Source organism: Crinia signifera, chromosome 7 (assembly GCF_055691185.1).
Source record: "Crinia signifera chromosome 7, ASM5569118v1, whole genome shotgun sequence".
NCBI lineage: Eukaryota > Metazoa > Chordata > Amphibia > Anura > Myobatrachidae > Crinia > Crinia signifera.
In genome coordinates, this window is record NC_139223.1 from 28,761,610 (window position 1) to 28,783,515 (window position 21,906).

General features: G+C 47.2%; 1 protein-coding gene across 3 annotated transcripts in view; it reads right to left on the bottom strand.

Annotated features, from left to right (window-relative positions):
• Window positions 1-17,058: 17,058 nt before the first annotated feature.
• Window positions 17,059-21,906, bottom strand: part of LOC146019991 (galanin receptor 2b-like) — a 53,609-nt gene continuing 48,761 nt past the window's right edge. For all 3 annotated transcript variants that reach the window (XM_083152718.1, XM_083152719.1, XM_083152720.1), the window contains exons 2-3: window positions 20,949-21,339; window positions 17,059-19,322 (exon numbers count right to left, since the gene is read on the bottom strand). In XM_083152718.1, the coding sequence (XP_083008844.1) occupies window positions 18,587-19,322; window positions 20,949-21,339 (1,127 nt within the window). In that variant the 3' untranslated portion in view covers window positions 17,059-18,586. The remainder of the gene's footprint in view (window positions 19,323-20,948; window positions 21,340-21,906) is intronic.

Consider the following 21,906-nt stretch of genomic DNA (forward strand, 5'->3'; position numbering starts at 1 on the left):
CTCCCTTCTTCTGCTGTGAGGACCACAACAAAATGTCCGCCCCCATGCAGCAGACAGTTCTCTGAAACTGTCTGCTGCATGGGGGCGGACATTTTGTGGTGGTCCTCATAGCAGAAGAAGCAAGAAGGGAGCCGGGACCAGCGCCTACTGAGCGTAGGTAAGACTGCGGGGGATGGGGGGGATTGCATGGGCGGCGAGGCGGGGGTTGGTGCGGCGGGGCGGGCGAGGGTTGGTGCGGCAGGGCAGGCGGGCAGGGGTTGGTGCGGCGGGGTGCGTGGGTGGGCGCCCTCCCTTTAACGGCGGGGGGGCGCCCAAAAGCTAGTTACGCCACTGGCTAGTTTTCAGTGGTTTTGGGCTAGTTGCCAGTGGTTTTGTGCTAGTTGCCAGTGATTTTGTGATCTTGCCAGGGATTACAGACTCTTTGCCTGGATTTACTTGCTCCTCGCTGCCTGAGCTACGTTTGCTCATTTCCTGCGGTTACATGCTCATTGCCAAGGCGTTTCTCACTTGTTGTCAGTGGCTTACATGTCCTGTCAGTATGTTGATCCCTATAGAATAAATGTCCTGTCAGTATGTGGATCCCTATAGAATAGATGTCCTGTCAGTATGTGGATCTCTATAGAATACATGTCCTGTCAGTATGTGGCTCCCTATAGAATAAATGTCCTGTCAGTATGTGGATCCCTATAGAATAAATGTCCTGTCAGTATGTGGATCTCTATAGAATAGATGTCCTGTCAGTATGTGGATCCCTATAGAATAAATGTGCTGTCAGTGTGTGACTGACGTTACATACTGTAGAATAAATGACCTGTCAGTGTGTGACTGACGCTACATACTGTAGAATAAATGTCCTGTCAGTGTGTGACTGATGCTACATACTGCAGAATAAATGTCCTGTCAGTGTGTGAATGACGCTATATATTGTAGAATAAATGTCCTGTCAGTGTGTGACTGATGCTACATACTGTAGAATAAATGTCCTTTCAGTGTGTGACTGACGCTACATACTGCAGAATAAATATCCTGTCAGTGTGTGAATGCGCTATATATTGTAGAATAAATGTCCTGTCAGTGTGTGAATGACGCTATATATTGTAGAATAAATGTCCTGTCAGTGTGTGACTGACGCTGCATACTGCAGAATAAATGTCCTGTCAGTGTGTGAATGACGCTATATATTGTAGAAAAAAATGTCCTGTCAGTGTGTGACTGATGCTACATACTGTAGAATAAATGACCTGTCAGTGTGTGAGTGATGCTACATACTGCAGAATAAATGTCCTGTCAGTGTGAGACTGATGCTACACAGAGCCGGCCCTAGCCTAACTGATGCCCTAGGCAAGATTTTGGCTGGTGCCCCCTAGCACCGCCACTAGTTCCACCTCTGACCCTGCTCCCCTTTCCCAGCACCATCAATCCTCATCATAGCAGTCATCATTTTGGTGCTCCTACCCACAATATTTAAAATAGAAACAGTGCACACATTCGGTGCGCAGCCCAAACAGGGGTGTGTTCTTGCTGGGAAGGGGCATGGCCACACAATAGTACCCCCAATTCAAATTATGCCACACAGTAGTGCAACTTTATTCACATTATATCATGCGATGGTGTCCCTTATTCACGTTACATCAAACAGTAGTACCACTTTACCTTATATACATTACTCGTCACATTATTCACATTATACCCTTAGGGGAGGAGGCCCGAGGCCCCCACTGGGCCCTTCCATCAGACTTTGGCCTGGGTAATTTGTACCCCCTACCCCTTTCTCTCGGCACCCCTGATAATACCACACAGTAATGCCCCTTACACATGACACACATTATTAATGTCCATATAAAAATAATGCCCTTACACATTATGCCAAACTTTATTAATGCCCTTCATACACATAATGACACACATAATGCCCCTTACACATATGCTGCACATTATTAATGCCCTTATACACATGACACACATAATGCCTGTTACAAATGTCGCACATTATTAACGCATTTATACATGACACACATAATGCCCCTTACACATATGCCGAACACTATTGCATAACCAACCCACCCGCAGACAGCACTCGCACAGCCGCTAACACTGTGACCTCTGCTTGGATACAGATGTTTCCTCATACATCTTGCCTCAATAGGCCATGCAGCTCCTGGCCAGTTCTGCTAACGTTGTGTGCCTTTTTTGCTGAAAATTTGTCTTATTTGCATTATTATGACCAGCACACACAAGGAGCTTCCGATGATTAAAATAATATGTGGCATGCCTATATTCTGTGAGCGACTGTGGCTGTACCTGCATACGGAATGCTATGTTACAGTGATTTCCATGAATACACTATTTCATATGCAGATACAGCCTCACTCACACACAGAATATAGGCATGCTGCATATCATTTTAATCAGCAGAAGCTGCTGCTGCCCCCAGGCATTCCAAATGCCCTAGGCAATTGCCTAGTTGGCCTATGCCTAAGGCCGGCTCTGATGCTACATACTGTAGAATAAATGTCCTGTCAGTGTGTGACTGATGCTACATACTGTAGAATAAATGTCCTGTCAGTGTGTGACTGATGCTACATACTGTAGAATAAATGTCCTGTCAGTGTGTGACTGATGCTACATACTGTAGAATAAATGTCCTCTCAGTGTGTGACTGATGCTACATACTGTAGAATAAATGTCCTGTCAGTGTGTAACTGACACTACGTACTGCAGAGTAAATGTCTGTCAGTGTGTGACTGACGCTACATACTGCAGAATAAATGACCTTTCAGTGTGTGACTGATGCTACATACTGCAGAATAAATGACCTTTCAGTGTGTGACTGATGCTACATACTGTAGAATAAATGTCCTGTCAGTGTGTGAATGACGCTATATATTGTCGAATAAATGTCCTGTCAGTGTGTGACTGACGCTACATACTGCAGAGTAAATGTCCTGTCAGTATGTGACTGACGCTACATACTGCAGAATAAATGACCTTTCAGTGTGACTGATGCTACATACTGTAGAATAAATGTTCTGTCAGTGTGTGAATGACACTACATACTGCAGAGTAAATGTCCTGTCAGTGTGTAACTGACACTACATACTGCAGAGTAAATGTCTTGTCAGTGTGTGACTGACGCTACATACTGTAGAATAAATGTTCTGTCAGTGTGTGACTGACGCTACATACTGCAGAATAAATGTCCTGTCAGTGTGTGACTGATGCTACATACTGTAGAATAAATGTCCTGTCAGTGTGTAACTGACACTACATACTGCAGAGTAAATGTCCTGTCAGTGTGTAACTGACACTACATACTGCAGAGTAAATGTCCTGTCAGTGTGTGACTGATGCTACATACTGTAGAATAAATGTTCTGTCAGTGTGTGACTGACGCTACATACTGCAGAATAAATGTCCTGTCAGTGTGTGACTGATGCTACATACTGCAGAATAAATGTCCTGTCAGTGTGTGACTGATGCTACATACTGTAGAATAAATGTCCTGTCAGTGTGTGACTGATGCTACATACTGTAGAATAAATGACCTGTCAGTGTTAGTGATGCTACATACTGTAGAATAAATGTCCTGTCAGTGTGTGAATGACGCTACATACTGCAGAATAAATGTTCTGTCAGTGTGTGAATGACGCTATATATTGTAGAATAAATATCCTGTCAGTGTGTGACTGATGCTACATACTGTAGAATAAATGTCCTGTCAGTGTGTAACTGACACTACATACTGCAGAGTAAATGACCTGTCAGTGTGTGACTGATGCTACATACTGTAGAATAAATGACCTGTCAGTGTGTGACTGATGCTACATACTGCAGAATAAATGTCCTGTCAGTGTGTGACTGATGCTACATACTGTAGAATAAATGTCCTGTCAGTGTGTGACTGACGCTACATACTGTAGAATAAATGTCCTGTCAGTGTGTGACTGATGCTACATACTGCAGAATAAATGTCCTGTCAGTGTGTGACTGATGCTACATACTGTAGAATAAATGTCCTGTCAGTGTGTGACTGACGCTACATACTGTAGAATAAATGTCCTGTCAGTGTGTGACTGATGCTACATACTGTAGAATAAATGACCTGTCAGTGTGTGACTGATGCTACATACTGTAGAATAAATGTCCTGTCAGTGTGTGACTGATGCTACATACTGTAGAATAAATGTCCTGTCAGTGTGTGACTGATGCTACATACTGTAGAATATATGTCCTGTCCTGTCCACATATGGAGTCCTGTAGAGTCATCCACTTTCTAGGGAAATATATAAATAATAAGCCATTAACATGCAGGCGACTGTATTAATAGGGTAAGCTCCCGCAGGTCTATTCCCCAGCCCAGACGCTGGCTCGTCTCTCATTATATTATCTATTAACATTAATAAAACAGATTTTTAGACAACAGTAAACTATATTAAAAACTAAAAACAGCCAAGTAAAACCCGAGAAACTAGGGACGAAGGCAGAGGTATCGCTTGTAATTCGGAGACATGTGCAGAGGCTGGAATGTTCCGTAATAAGCTTCATTAATGCTCAGGCCTGTGTATAGCCGGTAATATAAGTGGGGTCACACAGGGGAGCGCCCCCTGCAGCAGGGTCACAATCCCACCTCTATGACGCACTCTATTATTTGCATGTGATGTCCGGAAATGTGATCAGTGCGATCCCACGAGACAAACCCATTTATTCCTACAGGGCGGCTTCCGAATTACAAGAAGTTAATCAAAAATGAAAATAAAAGTAGGAACGCTGACATATTTTCTGGTTCCTTTCTTTTACAATGGGTTACAGTGGTGTAAGGTAGTGGTGTAAGCTAGTGTGACCGGACGCCTGCCCTTACGCTCTGGCTACGCCCTTCGGGTCCACAGATAGCGGTTCCTGGTCTCACGGGACCTGTCCAATAGGGGATTCTCTGTTACTGTCAGTAAATGCCTGTTACTGACTCCGCCCACTACGCAGTGGGCGGGGATATCGCTGCCACCACCAGAGCCTGGTGGTTCCCCAGTGGGGAACCAACCAACGCCAGTCGGGGGTGTGTCAGCAGCGTGTCAATGCACACACTCCAGCAGGTAGTACTCAGGTGCCAACATTTGGGCCTGAGGAGGTAACAGTGGCTCCAGGCGTCACCTAAGTAGGAGCCCTACTTAGGTGACGCCTAGAGCCACTGTTACCTCCTCTGGCCCAAATGCTGGCACCTGAGTACTACCTGCTGGAGTGTGTGCGTTGACACGCTGCTGACACACCTCCGACTGGCGTTGGTTGGTTCCCCACTGGTCACGGACCAGACCTCTGCTTTGGTAGCTGGCACAGAAGAACGATGGACCCTTGTACCCAGAACAGCCGGAGAATGGAATTATTGCAGTAATTCTGTTGGTCGCAAGATGAAAGCGGTCGTCTTGAGGCAATAGATGGTTTATTTGCTCAAATATAAGCTCTTTAAAGAGCCCTCTCCTAGATCTCTCTAGGAGGCACAGCATACAGATGATGTTACAGCATTGTAGTCAGGCAGAAGTACAAATACCAGGGCTCACAGGCTCTCTTTATATAGACAGAAAACACACTGGCATAGTCAGATCCTTCCCTATACCTTTAGGATTTGCATATCAATCAGACCATCTTACTTCCAGTGCATAACAAATCAAGATTACATACTAAAAAGGATGAATCCAATTTCCTTAGAATATATAACTTCCAGGAAAGGTGGAGATCATTTTATTATCTCCTGGACATGTTTACATAAAGAAACACAAATGTCTGTGCATTACCAACACATTCACACACAGGATGGCATGGGTTCATTGACACATTGCATACAAAAGTTTCCTTACTAACACCTTTACACAGGAACTACAGACACAAAGCCTGCTACCTGCTGCGCAGTGGCAACTCACAGACATTCTACCAGGAAAAGGGCTGTTTAGCATCTCATTTCCTTGTCACAAAGACTGCTAAGTTCCTTCCTCCAGAAATGTACAAAGTGCATTTTAAGTTTAGAATGCATCCCTCAATACAATATACAAAATATATGGTGCAGTCCCAGCAGCAGGCTTCAACTCACATAACACTGCAGCTGCGGACCTTCAGTCCCAGCCCAGTGCTTCAAATATATTAATACATTTAAAATATCTTTATTTAACCCATTTTGCCCAGCTCTGGGCTCCCTTGAGCTCTGCAGCCCAGCTGCAGGGGCTCCTTAACACTCGACTGGCTGCGCTCGTGAGCCAGCTTCCAACCTGCGGTGCCCGGACTCTTGGCAGCGGCAGTTCCCAGCGCACCGCCGTGTAGCAGCGGCTTCTGTAGTGCTGCAGCCCGGGACAGCATTCCAGCTGCAGCGTCTCTCAGCACACCGCTCAGCCACACCACGTTCCCTCTCCACTGGAGGATGGGGGGTTACAGCTGGATGGTGCTGTAAGGACAGTGTTGTAAGGTAGTGGTGTGATGTAGTTGGTGTAAGGACAGTGGTGTAAGGACAGTGGTTTAAGGAGGACAGTGGTGTAAGGTAGTGGTGCAAGGACAGGGGTGTAAGGGCAGGTGTGTAAGGATAGTGGTGTAATGTAGGGGTATAAGGACAGTGGTGTAATGTAGGGGTATAATGACAGTGTTGTAAGGCAGTGGTGTAAGGTAGTGGTGTAATGTAGTTGGTGAAAGGACAGTGGTGTAAGGACAGTGGTTTAAGGAGGACAGTGGTGTAAGGTAGTGGTGCAAGGACAGGGGTGTAAGGGCAGGTGTGCAAGGACAGTGGTGTAATGTAGGGGTATAAGGACAATGGTGTAATGTAGGGGTATAAGGACAGTGTTGTAAGGTAGTGGTGTAAGGTAGTGGTGTAATGTAGTTGGTGTAAGGACAGTGGTGTAAGGACAGTGGTTTAAGGAGGACAGTGGTATAAGGTAGTGGTGTAAGGTAGTGGTGCAAGGACAGGGGTGTAACGGCAGGGGTGTAAGGATAGTGGTGTAAAGTAGTGGTATAAGGCCAGTGGTGCAAGGACAGGGGTGTAAGGATAGCAGTGTAATGTAGTGGTATAAGGACAGTGGTGTAAGGTAGTGGTGTAAGGACAGTGGTGTAAAGACATAGGTGACCAGTGGCGGCTCCAGAGGAGGGGCTGCAGCACAGTCCAAAATTCAAATAGGGGAGCCACACCCACTGCCAGTGAGTCAGTTTGGAATGGCAGTGGGTGTGGTTCTCCTATTTGAATTTTGAACTGTGCTGCAGCCCCTCCTCTGAAACCTCCCCTGGTGGTGACAGTGGTGTAAGGACAGTGGGGTAAGGTAGACAGTGGTGACAGAAATGTTTACCACATGGTTATTATGATAATTATGGTAAATGCACACCACCCACGGCAATCAGGACAGTTAATAACCGTGACGCTGATTGCTACATCTATCTGGACGGGTTCCTTCCTAGTACACAATTGTCTGTTCTTGATGCTTCATCACACTTGTCAGTTCCCATACTGTGCGTAAAGCCTATATCACTGAGAGCAGCTTCTCTTGTTTATCGTTCCTACTCATCTATGATATGTTATTTGTTTCCTAGATCAATACTTATGCAGGCGTTACTGGCATGCCGCTTGTTCCCTGCGAGCACAGACAGTATACGGCATGGAGATGTATGTTCCCAGCTCTGATCGCCCTCATTATCCTGCTGTACTGCAGCTTATCAGTTTCCCCAACAGGAGATCAAATACTGACAATGTCACACTCATCCCTGCTGGCAGCAATGGTGTCCGGATCAGGGGAGAGCAGCGCTTTGTATTATATACCTCTAGTTATCAGTCTGATAAAATGATGGAACAACATACAGTAACAGTAATGTCAGCGCTGCAACACACTTCACATAGGTGAGCATACCTCACAACATTGGTGATTTTGAGTTCAGGACTCCTAATTTGGGGGCGTGGCCACATGGCCAGGGGGTGTGGCCTATTATAGATAAAACTAATTTTGACTCTTGAATTTCCCATTGGCGATCAAATGCTAGTGTCACCCTTTTGACCCAAGGCATGTCGTCCTTAATCAGATCAACCCAATGACCCATACCCCAAAGGGCAGAGTGGACTGGGTTGTAATAATATGTGGAATATGTGTGAGCGGCATTACTGTGTGGCATTATGTGTATAAGTGAAATTACTGTTTCGCATTATGTGCATAAAGGTATTATTAATGTGTGTTATAATGTGTAAGGGGCATTACTGTGTGGCATTATGTGTATAAAGGCATTATTAATGTGTGTTATAATGTGTAAGGGGCATTACTGTGTGGCATTATGTGTATAAAGGCATTATTAATGTGTGTTATAATGTGTAAGGGGCATTACTGTGTGGCATTATGTGTATAAAGGCATTACTAATTTGTGGTATATGTGTAAGAGGCATTACTGTGTGGCATTATGTGTATAAAGGCATTATTAATGTGTGGTATAATGTGTAAGGGGCATTACTGTGTGGCATTATGTGTATAAAAGCATTACTAATGTATGGTACAATGTGTAAGGGGCATTACTGTGTGGCAATATGTGTATAAAGACATTATTAATGTGTGGTATAATCTGTAAGGGGAATTACTGTGTGGCATTATATGTATAAAAGCATTATTAATGTATGGTATAATGTGTAAGGGGCATTGCTGTGTGGCATTATATGTATAAAAGCATTACTAATGTATGATATAATGTGTAAGGGGCATTACTGTGTGGCATTATGTGTATAAAGGCATTACTAATGTATGGTATAATGTGTAAGGGGCATTACTGTGTGGCATTATGTGTATAAAGGCATTACTAATGTATGGTATAATGTGTATGGGGCAATACTGTGTGGCATTATGTGTATAAAGGCATTACTAATGAATGGTATAATGTGTAAGGGGCATTACTGTGTGGCATTATGTGTATAAAGGTATTATTAATGTGTGGTATAAGCTGTAAGGGGCATTACTGTGTGGCATTATGTGTATAAAGGTATTATTAATGTGTGGTATAATCTGTAAGGGGCATTACTGTGTGGCATTATGTGTATAAAGGTATTATTAATGTGTGGTATAATCTGTAAGGGGCATTACTGTGTGGCATTATATGTATAAGGGGCATTAACACTGTGTGGTATTAAGTGTAAACGGTAGACAGTCAACAAGTAGACACCGAAAGTTCGGCATGCACTAGGCCGACATTGACAAAAGATTGACACAAGCAAAAGATGGACATGGCAATGGGGGACATATTTATTGTGATTGAGAATGCGTTTCACCCCTGCGTGCACAGGGGCGGGGAGTCACTCTGACGGGGAAGCGTTTATCTGATCGCTGGGCTCTGAAGATTCACAGCCCAGTGATCCAGTGTGAATCAGGCCCACAGTACAGTCTGCAGAAACCTCTTACTATTAAGGTCTAAGGGGGAGATTCTCTAAGAATCTCCGCCCCCCTTCGCCTCTCTTCGCAATTATAATTATCACATATGTTCTAACATATGCGATAATTATGGCAAAGGACAGCTCTTGCGTTAAGAGCTGTCCTCTGCGGTCAGAGTCGCCGGGTCCCAGCAGGTCCCGGCGGCTCCCCCCTCCCTCCCTCCCCCAACCAGCGCTGCTGCTGCTGCACCGGGCTCTCCTCCTCCCTGCACCCAGAAGAGGATCAGTGCAGGGAGGAGGTCACAGGTCCGGGCAGCACAGCTCTGTGCTGCCCGGACACAGGTGAGGGGGCGATGCGGGGCGGCGGTGGGTCGGTGCGGGGCGGCGGAGGGTTGCGATAGAAGCCCATTGGCTTCTATGGGGCATCGCCAGATTTTTCTGGCGATGCCCCCTGCCGCGGTAACCCGGAGGGGGATGCTTACAGCATCCCAAAATGCGGCAAAAACCCAGATAACGGGGTTTTTACCACATTTCTAGCTTAGAGAATCTCCCCCTAAAACATTTGTCTTCCTAACCTCAAATGGGGTTCGTTAACTGATCCATTAAGTTGTTGCCAGGTGACATATATCTATGGGCCAGATGTATCAAGCTTCACAAAGTGATAAAGTGGGGAGTGATAAACAACAAGCCAATCAGCTCTTACCTGTTATTTTTCAAACCAAGCCAGTAATATGACAGGTAGGAGCTGATTGGCTGGCTGTTTATCACTCTCCATTTTATCACTTTGTGAAGCTTGATACATCTGGCCCTCAATTGCCTTAAGTAGCGTAATTTGTAATAACCGCTGCAAAATGTGCACGGCTAATTTATGTAAACCCGTGAGTCAAATGGGAAAGCACATCAGTCGTTAGAGCTTTATCTGCACTTATTGATTAGTCTAAAAATGTCATTCATGGAAACACAATTAGAGGAATGATTCCGTCAGCCGCTTACTCCATTCTACTTCCCAACATGTGACAGCACTGCCGTAGTGGCACAAACCGCCTGGTCACGTCACCTGACTTATGTGTGATTGTGTCTGACGGGGGCAGACATGAAACTCACAGTACGTGATTGTCTTCTTGCATGTAACTTACCTGGGGCACCTAGAAGGCTATTTGTCACAAATGAGGCTACAGTAAGGAAGAACACTAGGTGGGCTATTTAATTCTGTGGCTAACTAACGGCAACAAAAACCAGAGCGGTCAGGACCACGGAACACCAGACCATATCTACTCCCTATAGCTAACTTGTAGTACTCATCCAGGTTTGGCTGGTGTCCTGTCCTGATGGGTGTCTGTGACAGCTGTCACCAAGGAGAGGGATTACAGCATCCCGTATGGTCCGGATATAGGGTAATAACTGGAACATCTCCCTCTCCTCTTCCCCGGTGATAGCCTATCACAGGCAAACCCCTGGGACGTAGAAGGATGGGATGAGCACTACAAGCTCCAGGATGGCTGAGTTTTTTTGCAGGGAGCCAGACCGGTCCAGCATTCCGGGTTCCGGACATTTCCAGTTATAATTTAATACCCAGCAAGAGTCCAAGCAGGGGAAAGGCTATTTAATCATATAGCCTTTTTCGTAAGGTGAAGAATCGGGAATCACACGTGGAAACCCATGGTTCCAAATAAACTGCTTAATAAGGTTTTATTTTGCATATGCGCAATAAGGTTGGCCAATCCCAGGATCAGGATTTTAATCCAGTATTGGAGATGCCAATCACAGGATTTAGGGATGACTGCGTATGCGTGGCTGCTCCCGTCCCCAGCTGTGTAGCTCTGCGCAATGTGACGTGATGTCAGTGGTCATGCTGTGTAGCCCGCTGTCTGCACCGCTGCTCGCAGCCTCATTGACTCCTGGTCTTACCGACTCCCAGCTGCACTGCTGCATCCCCACCACTCCCAGCCTAACCGTCTCCCTGCTGCACTCCAGCCATTCCCAGCCTCACCGACTCCCACTTGCACTGCTGCTCCCAGCCTCCCTGGCTCCCGGCCTTACCATCTCCCGGCTGCAACACCACATCCCCGCTACTCCTAGCCTCACCGACTCCCGGTTGCACTGCTGCTTACAGCCTCACTGGCTCCCGGCCATGTTCCCTGCACTTCCTCCCGGCTGCAACCCCGCTCCCGGCCGCACCGCCATGTGAGTAAATGTGCGTGGGGAAACAAAGCATTTTTTTTTCTTCTTTTTATGAGGGAGGCCAATCCCGGGATCCGGGGAATCCCAGAATTGAGAATTTTTCAATCCCGGATCCCAGGATCCCTATGCACAACATAATTTTGATTGGATACCTCCGGTGTTGGCAATTAACCAATACCAGCCCCTCCCCCCTTATAGAGCATAGAATTTTAACAGCAAATAAAAATCCCTAATGCTGACCATTATATCCGTACGTGCGTTTTAACGGACAGATTTCCCTGATTTACATTATCTTTACTTGCATTTACATCCGAAAAGGGTTCCATATACAATATTTTCAGTATAGTACTGTAAATGCAGGTACTTAAGTGGAAGCAGTTCCCGAAGCACTGGGCATGCCTCACAGTGATGAAAACTGTAGGCGTGGCTCCCGTTTGCAGTATTCCTGCAAAGCCTTGCCCCTGCAGAGGCCACGCCCCCTTTTAAAGGACTTGCAGCTTTGCCAGACATAGCAGTCCCTACATACTGTACACTAAGTTTAATGGTATGATATATGAAAGGGTACAGGGATGAAGTGTATATATAGGGGCAGTCAGGGGCGTAGCTAAGGGTTCATGGGCCCTGGTGCGAAAGGTCAGCTTGGGGCCCCCCTACATACAACAAAATTAAAATCTCTGTCTGTTTATATTTTAATACATCAAGTATATTATGTTAATATTAATAATAGAACTAACATTTAAACATAGGATAGCAGTTTATTTAAATAAAATATTAAAAGAACAAAGATGATAAAACTGGAGAGGCCCAGGTTACTGGAAGCTCAGATGGTGGCAGACCTAGGAGCAGTAAGAATGTTTGTTGTTAGGAGTGGTAATAGTAGTATTGTAAAGTGCTCCTTTTAATATATATAACATATAACCTGTAGTGTTACTTATAAACAATTGGGGTGGGTTGAAGTGTATTGCGCTGCTGTCTTAAAATAATTTTTTGTTAAAAAACACACTGATTGGCTGGATAAAAATAAATGCTGGACACACTGTTGTATTTTTGATTTTTATATAGAAATATAGAAAATTAGCAATATACATACATACATTTATTGCCTAAATATGAAAAATAAAAATAAAATAAATCATATTTTCCACCAAAATCAGCACGAAGCAGGTGCTACAAGAAACGGTGAGCATAACATCTATTGCGGTGTCTACGTCTCAAACAACTTATAATCGTTACAGTCTATACAACAAGTATATGATTTGGCTGTATCCTTCTCCTGTTACCAGTGTAAATTGACTGCCTCATTTAAAACAAGTTGCTACTTAAGGTCTGCAATTAACGTTACTATATTACCACTATTCGGGATCCCTATCCATGTGATATTTTATTATTGCTGTTTTGTGTATCTATATATTCGTGTTTTTATTTTCATATTTATTTTATTTTTATTTTTCATATTTAGGCAATAAATGTATGTATGTATATTGCTAATTTTCTATATTTCTATATAAAAATCAAAAATACAACAGTGTGTCCAGCATTTATTTTTATCCAGCCAATCAGTGTGTTTTTTAACAAAAAAATATTTTAAGACAGCAGCGCAATACACTTCAACCCACCCCAATTGTCTTTTTTGTGTGAGTCAAGGCAGACTCATTGAAGTGCATGCTGCAGCTGTATAAAAATCTAAAAAATTATATAATAGAATTTGTCTAAACGTTTTTCACTAGTACTGCTAAGCGCCAGGAAGTGTGTCTCAGGGTGCTCCCACCTTTCTGGGTCATCTTGTCACACACTTACCCCCCTCCTTACTTATAAACAAGCAAAACAGAATGCATAATCTCACATCAAATAAATAAAGCTGTGTTATATAATGGTGGAGTTTACATGATCCCACATAATTAGCACATCTGCACATTTATATCTACGTGTATGGTAGAATAGTTGACCGGATATACTTTAATTAGAAAGCTCAGATTGGGAAAAATTAGCGGAGGGGTAAAAATGTATGCGAAAAGCAGCATAAAAACTAATTTACAACAAAATATTGAATAAAAAAAACTGAGGCCCTTTGAGTGACCATAGAAACGGGGATCAATGACATAATTCACACTGGGGTGGTCTTTAAACCACCATGCCAGGGAGAAGAACAGGACAGGAACCTATTGCAGGATGTCACTTTATTTACTTTAAAAGGAGAGGTTATAATCATGGAGACTTTTATTTACCTGAGGTATTACCTTGAGGTGTCTGTTACCAGTTCTGCTAAAAGTGGTGACTTTATTATGTGCCCGATTCAGGTTGGTTCGCCTCGCCAAGCTGCGGACATCGCAACTTACCGAGGCAGCTCCTGAGATGCCGTCCTTAGCCCCACCGAACGTCCTACGCCCCCCCGGGAGGGTACGTGCCAGAGCCGCGTGACGTCAGCGCGACGCACGCTGGCCGGGCCCGCAAAGCACCACTGGGAACGGGTGCTACTGTTCACTACCCTCATCCAGGACGGCTGGACAGTGGCGGGGGTTGGGCCCCCCTGGCTCAGGGGCCCGGTCGCAGGTGCGACCGCTGCGACCCCTGTAGCTACGCCACTGGGGGCAGTATACCACGGCAGCCCCCCCAGGTAAAATCCACCACTGTTCTCTTCCTAAGAGAAGCCAGATGCAGTCTGTGAGACTGCGTTGGCTTCACTGTGACTGGAAGTGACTTCCTATTGGAAGTCCGACCTGCCAGTCACTCAAGACAGTCCCATTGGGGGGTGTTCCCTCCCTCTGGGATGCCTCTCTGTTTGCAGCTGCGGGGCAGCCTCAAAAACAGGTTCTGCGCAGGCGCCGGACCCGGGACCCTGAATATGCCATTGAGGGCTGCTGCAAAAGCAGCCCATAGAGGCTTGGGCCAGCGCATGCGTAGTATGTAAGAAGATACGAGGGTACGCTCTACACTAATTGGGAGCCTGTGTTGACAGATGTCGACAATGAGACAAAAACATGAAAACCGCATGTCAACTTTGCAGGCGTCAATCTTAACCATGTCGTCATTTTACTTGTGTTGACCTTTTTCCAACGTCGACCTATACCCCCGCACTGTTCGTGTATGTGTGTCCCCATGTACCAAACGGAGCTCCGTTGGGTGCCCTCCAGTGGCCATCGCCAGCACCACATAGGTGAGGAGCAGTGCTTAGCCTTCAGTTACACAGACGCCTTTGTTTGAACCACAGTGTCAGAACACAACAGGGCTTGGACGGACTGTTCCACAAATGCATGAATTTATTTCCCAACATTGCATTCAGTATTCTACACAAACTATCCCAGAGATTCCTATGTACAACATACAGAATATGAACAGAAAGGCTGTATGTACAGGGGGCTGCCTGGCACGGTGCCTTCTGTCATCCGTATGATGGTGATATCTTTGCACACAGAGGTTAATGCTAATGCAAACCTCATGGACTTAGATCAGAGCTCTCTGTACATCTCTGTGAAATCCCAACGTCCGCTTTCCAGTCATCTCTGTAAATCTCCCACTGACTTTCCAGCCAGCAGTTGCCCTTTTCAAACACTGTACTCGTATTATACATAGATCCACAAGACTGCCTCGTGGGGAAATCCGCAGCTGTCCATATATATTAAAGCAACAGGTTACCGTAGCAACGGGTGCAATTGAAATAATTTGGTTTATACATACATATCTCTTATATATTTGGCTACATCTGTCACTCAATGTGTGAGTGTCTATAACGCTGGGTGGAGTCATAAGCTAATAGCCTATCAGTGCCTCTGACTCCACCCGCACACACTCACACAGAGAAGAGAACCAGGCAGCCCGCGGTGCCAGACAAGACCTCCTCTGCCTCCTCTCCCTCTCCTCCCTTTCCATGCTGGCAGGCAGAGACTCTGCGGCCTCCAGAGCGTCGCCTCCCCCCCCCCCCCCCCCGGAGATTGATAGCAGCAGCCGGGGGCTGGCGACCGCACCTCTCCCCCTCCAGCTGCCTCCAGCCCATCTCTCTCGGACTTCATGGAGCAGGTGAGCGGTAGCACCTGCGACCTCCCCCCCAGCTGCTTAGCGGTGGCTGGCGCCCGCACCTCTAAACACCCCTCCACCCTCCCTGAGCTGGAGAGCAAGAGCCGGCGACTGGCGACCGGACCCCCGCTTCCCCCCCTGAGCTGGAGAGCAGGAGCCGGCAGCTGGCTACCGCACCTCCCCCCCTGAGCTGGAGAGCAGGAGCCGGCAGCTGGCTACCGCACCTCCCCCCCCCTGAGCTAGAGAGCAGGAGCCGGCAGTTGGCTACCTCACCCCCCCCCCCCTTCCCCCCCTGAGCTGGAGAGCAGGAGCCGGCAGCTGGCTACCGCACCTCCCCCCCCTGAGCTAGAGAGCAGGAGCCGGCAGTTGGCTACCTCACCCCCCCCCCCCCTTCCCCCCCTGAGCTGGAGAGCAGGAGCCGGCAGCTGGCTAGAGCACCCCCCCCCGAGCTTGAGAGTAGGACGCGGCAACTGGCTACCCCCCCCCCCCCCCCTTCCTGATCTGAAGAGCTGGCAGCTGACTACCGCACCTTCCCCTCCCCCCCCGGAGCTGGAGAGCAGGAGATCTGGTGGGGCATAATGCCACATCTATAGCAATTACCCCTATTATCTGTCCATTAGGGTCAGCCCAGCCTAGGTACCATGGTGGTGAACATATGGGGCTAGAAGCCAGGGAAGGGCCTACATATAGGGCTTTGGAATCTTGGTAGCCATGTTGCCATTTGAAGCACTACTGCTCACCCTGACCTGCCCCACACAGCAGCACAGTCACCGCTGCCAGCCACAATTCTGTCTGGTCCTGTAGCAGCAGCCCTCTGTCACCTGCCCCACCACCTTGATGACAGCATGGGTTTCTCAGTACGACGTGGGGACCGTCGCAGCAGCCGCCAGCTGTCAGTGGGGAAGCCACAGTATATGGGGGTATTATTACTGCACACTGACAGAGTGGGTCATAACTCCCCTTCTGTAATGTATAAATTGTGGCCACACACCATGGCCAGCACCCCACATCCACCACCTGCCCTGCGCACAGCTCACTTATATCAACTTTCATCCCCACAACTCACACCCACCCCTCCCACACCACCCCCACCTCACACGCTCCCCCACCTGCAACAACCCAGCACACACCACTCCCCTACCCGTGGTACTAATGCACCACTCTTGCAACCCCTGCACCTCCTCAACCCGCAGTAGCCACCCAAACCAACAACGCACCTGCCCATCACTCACCCACAGCACCCATACCTCCCCCACCGCAGCACAATCGTTCCTGCACCCACAGCATCCCCAACACTGCCCCTCACTCAACCAATGCACCCCCACATGCCATCAACCCACAGCACCCACCTAGGACAACCCCCCCCACCTGAAACTCCACCACTCACACCACTCCCTGTCAACCTCCCCCCTCGCACCTGACCCTCACCCACCCACGCCACCACCACACCCACCCGCCACTCCACCAACCACAGCACACCCTAATCCACCACCCCCACCACCCCCACATCTGCCTGTGAAGACACCACACCCGCCCTTACCACAACGCCCCTCCTGCACAAACCATATTTCATGCAATAAAGCAGGTTAAGGGGTCGGAGACCCTTACGATGGTGTGAGTAGCGCCCGTAGGGCGCGATGAATCTCCTAGTCTATCTATATATCTATAGATATAGTAATATTGCTGGCAAAGCCCATCCTCCTTCTGTGTGTGTACAAAGGCCCTCATTCAGGTTGGCTTGATAAGCTGCAAACATCGCAGCTTACCGTGCGCCTGAGACCATCGAATGATTTGTCCTGCCTTCGCAAATAAAAGTCAGTCTCAACTGACTTATTTGCTAGCGCCGGGAAGAAGATGGGGCGGGTGGCTGACATCATGTGACATCAATCGTCCGCCCCCAGCAGGCATCGGCCCACCTGCACACATTAAACGCTGGGCATTCCCATGGTCCAGCACCATTACCGCCCCGTCCCTCCCTCCCACAGTGCTAACAGCCCAGCCAATGAGTAACTCGCAGCGGCCGTTCACTGTCGGGTTTTGTACATGCACAGAAATGCGTCCATCGGGGCGGGGCCCAATTCGGCCCCCATATAACCTGCCCATCCTCACAGTGCTGGCACTGGATCGGTAGATGCCGGCAGTTAGGGATCAGGCAGTTCGGGATCAGGCAGTTCGGGGTGCTTGGGTCAAATCCCGCAAGACACTGGCCTTGAGCCGCCCGCACCTGCTGCAATTCCTCGGCAACCTCTGTTAATGTACAGCTGAGCCATCGGAGGTCACTGACAGAGCAGGATGCGGGGGCCCCTAATCAGTGGGGCCCCCGGGATGGCCTCCCCAGTTGCCCATCCCTTAATCCGGGCCTGGTCCTTGTTGCCTTCAAATTGTGCAGTCAGATTATCTGTACTGCTACCATAAGATTAAGGAGTCACATTACTGAGGCACTTTTATCTGTTTCAATAATGTCCCCATTGCAATGGGGTATATAATGGACCTTATGTCCAAACCTGAATTCATAAGAAGTCAGCATAAAAGGCAACAAGAGATACTGTATACTTGATGCTTTGTTCCTAAGGACTTCACAGGCATCAATCTCGTCCATATTTATCCAGCCTACAAGATGGCTGCCTCCTCCATGTTTGTGTGGAAGAGATTCACGTAAAGTGCAGAATTTCTGATCTGCAAAAAGATTCCTACTTTTTTAAACCTCTGTAAAATGTAACTTTTCATATGCACTTAAAGTGTTCCATTAAATAAATGTCAATAAGTCCATGGGCATTAGTGAGGGGCAACAAGGCCTTGAGAAAATTTGTGGTCAAATGTCACCTCTGGCCCATCGAGTGTTGGCTCCTTGCAATGTTTCGGATACTATATAGTCTCCAGCTAGGTACTTTACGATGGAGAAGTTCCTCCATTTTGGTTATTTAATGATAGTCATCTTACACACCTTTCGCTGGTCCCTTCATAGGGTCTTGTTCAGAGAAGCTGCGTTAATGTTAGTATCTGTATTCTTTTTAGAGTCTCTTCTCGTTGTACAGATTATGGAGTTCCTAATGGCCTGGAAGAGTCCGAATGATTCCCAACTGCCTGCCGCGCATTCCTCTTTCCGTGGTCTTCATTTATGTGGGACACTTCCGTTGAGGCGGCATCAAACCCTGGCTCGGCATTGGCGGCATTAACCACGTGCACCTTGTTTCGACCCTTCTTCCTCAAGAGGCAGCTGAAAACTTTCTGGAACCCTTTGCGGAAGTGTTTGGACACTAAAGCATAAACGATGGGGTTTAGGCAAGAGTTGGCGTAGGCCATGCAGTGGGAAAGCAGCCGGAAGGCATACGTGGCTTGGTTGAATGGAAAGTCACCATAAAGGTAGCACATAACCACAACATGGTGAGGAAGCCAGCATAGGCAGAAGAGGACGGTCACAATAATGATCATCTTGGTCACTTTCCTTTTAGCTTTTTTAGACTCCGACATGTCTTCCAGAGGATCAACAGCGGTCCACAGGTATTTAATGGTCCTGGTGTAGGACAGACTTACTATAAGCACAGGGATGACATACCCTACAATGAAGGTGCCGGTATCCATTATTTTGCGAGTCCTCTCCTTCCAGCCTGGCATGCAAATGTGGCTGGTCTCAAAGTCCATGAGATCATAGTAGCTTAAATAGGGGCCTGCAAAGATCACAGAGAGGCCCCATATCACGGCCATGGTGGCGACGGCGTTGCATGGGGTCCGCAGTTCCCGAGAGCGCAAAGGATAGCGGATTGCAAGATATCTGCAACAGAAGACAGATTATTTTTTTTAGTTCCCAAGTCTGTTCCAGTTGCCACAAAGGGTAAAGTAGACAGTGCTTTAGGTCGACATGTACAAAAGGTTGACAGGTTCAAAATGTAAACATGAGAATGGTGGACACATGTATGATCGACACAAGTTTTTGAAGGGCTTTCACATATTTTTCAACTTTTGTTTGATTTGCCACGTGGACTACCATTGGAAATAGGCGGGCAGATTTATTAAGCCTGGTGAATGTGATAACGCAACAGGCAATCAGCCCCTAACTGTCAAGTTACAGCCTACGTTTGAAATGTGACAGTTAAAAGCTGATTGTCTGGTGCGTTATCACCAGGTTTATAAAATCTGTCCTAGTAACCTGCGCTGAAGAGAGGAGGCAGAGCTTGCCCAAACCATGCAAGCCCACTAAGGTATACCTTCACCATAATTGTTGTTACATACAATGATATATAGAAAATTACACCCATAAAAGTGTCTCGACCTTTTTGTTTGTGTTAAGTCCCATGTCGACCATTCGACCCAGTCAACCCATTGTTTACATTGACCTTTTCTACCTTTCCCATGTAAAACTTAGGGTCTGGTTCTGGTGCAGCACCCTTGCGAATAAACCAAACCCCTCCTTGCCAATGGTTAGCCCGTGACACCCATTCGCACGCAGAATTCGTTCGCAAGGCTTGCGAATGGATGTTTTACATGAACATCCATTCGCATGCCAGTGGGAACCTCCCCCATCTTTTGATGTCCGCCAACCATTGAATGATGGCGATGGCATAATGTAAGGGTGGTCCAGACCACTCGTACATATGAGCAAAGAAATCCAGGGGATTTGGCGGGCAGCTGAGATCCGGCGAGGTCAGCTGTCCGCCCCCTGCACATGTGTCACGCTTGCATTAGCATATGTACGCCCTGCGTTTTAATGGGAACGCCCATGAAACGCAGGGCGTACACATATGCTAATGGCTTAGCACCCCACGCCCCTCTCCACCCCCTGCTTACAAGGCTGGGAGCATGACAAGACTTCTAGCTATGTTTGCACGCACCCAGCGTATACACATGACCAGAAATGCTGCTGCGCTTACGCAAAACATCGGTCGCTGAGCAAATTCATGTCCGAGCGTAGGAACCAGAATAAGGCCCTTTAACCTGGCTGCTTATATGGGGTTGACTTGTCTATAATTACTGTAGATAATCTATACCCCACCCAGGACAAACATGTATTTTTCATTTCGAGAACTTTCAAGAACTTCCCCCTCCTCGTTTTCTAATAACAGAACCCTTTCAGATGTTTCCACTCCATTTGTGTTGCAGCCAGTTACAAAAATTCTCTGCTGAGTAATTAAACTTCTTATTTAAATCCTTCAGAGCTTGAGATAGAGCACAGATTCTCAAACTCGGTCCTCAGGACCCCACACGGTGCACGTTTTGCAGGTCTCCTCACAGAATCAAGTGAAATAATTAGCTCCACCTGTGAATCTTTTTTAAATGGGTCAGTCAGTAATGAGTGCACCTGTCTGATGACCTGGAAAACGTGAACTGTGTGGGGTCCTGAGGACCGACTTTGAGAACCACTGAGATAGTGGATTCTAGTACTGCAGGACAGAAGACTCACCGGTCAACAGACACTGCTGCCAGGGTGAAGCTGCTGGCATACATGGTCAAGTAGATGAAGAAGTGGACAGCTTTGCACATAAATGCCCCGAAGACCCAGTCTTCCAGGGAGTAGATGGTGGCCTGGAATGGTACACAGAAGATGATGAAGGAGACATCTGCTACGCTGAGGTTGAGGATAAAGAGGTTTGTGGTGTTGTGTGTCCTCTGGCCGCTCCTAAGAAGCACCGCCAGGACCAGGCTGTTCCCCACCGTGCCCAGCAGGAAGATGAGGGAGAAGATCACTGGGACTACCACGCTGGCTGGATTGAAGAGACTAAGGTCAGATGAGTTCCAGGGGCCAGCTAAGACTGCAAAATCATCGTGTTCCGACATGGACCCAGCGGGAGGAGCTGCAGGAGGAACGGTAAAAGTAAGTTAATGACATGAAATCTCCCCCTGAAAATCCTATACGAAGACTACACAAAATGGACTTTTCACTTAGAGGCAGAAAATATGTTGTGTGACTATTTGTGTTGTCTAGAACAAGGGCACAATTAGATTGTAAGCTCTATTGCGAAGAAAGCTTATTCCGTCAGTGCCACTTGTTCTACTGGAATTTGTTTTATTTCTCAACTGTGTCCTGTCGGAGAACATGTTTTCATTTAGCAATCAGGATACCATAAGAGTTTTAACCCTTCTCCACCAAAGTGCCAGGTCTGACCCGGGATTCGGAACACGGTGTCTGTACCTATGCTGCTTCCCAGTGGCGTAACTATAAATTTTGCTCCCCCCTGCCAAAAAGTTGTGGCACCTCCAGTGCTCAGCCAGTGGGCAGCGGCAGGCAGCAGCATGTCAGTGCGTCAAGCATGTGCCGGCTCCTACATAGACCCCGCAACGGCTTGGTCCCCCAAGCGGCAGCTGGGGTTGCCTTACAGTAGTTACGCCACTGCTGCTTCCAGCCAAACCCCGTCCCCCCG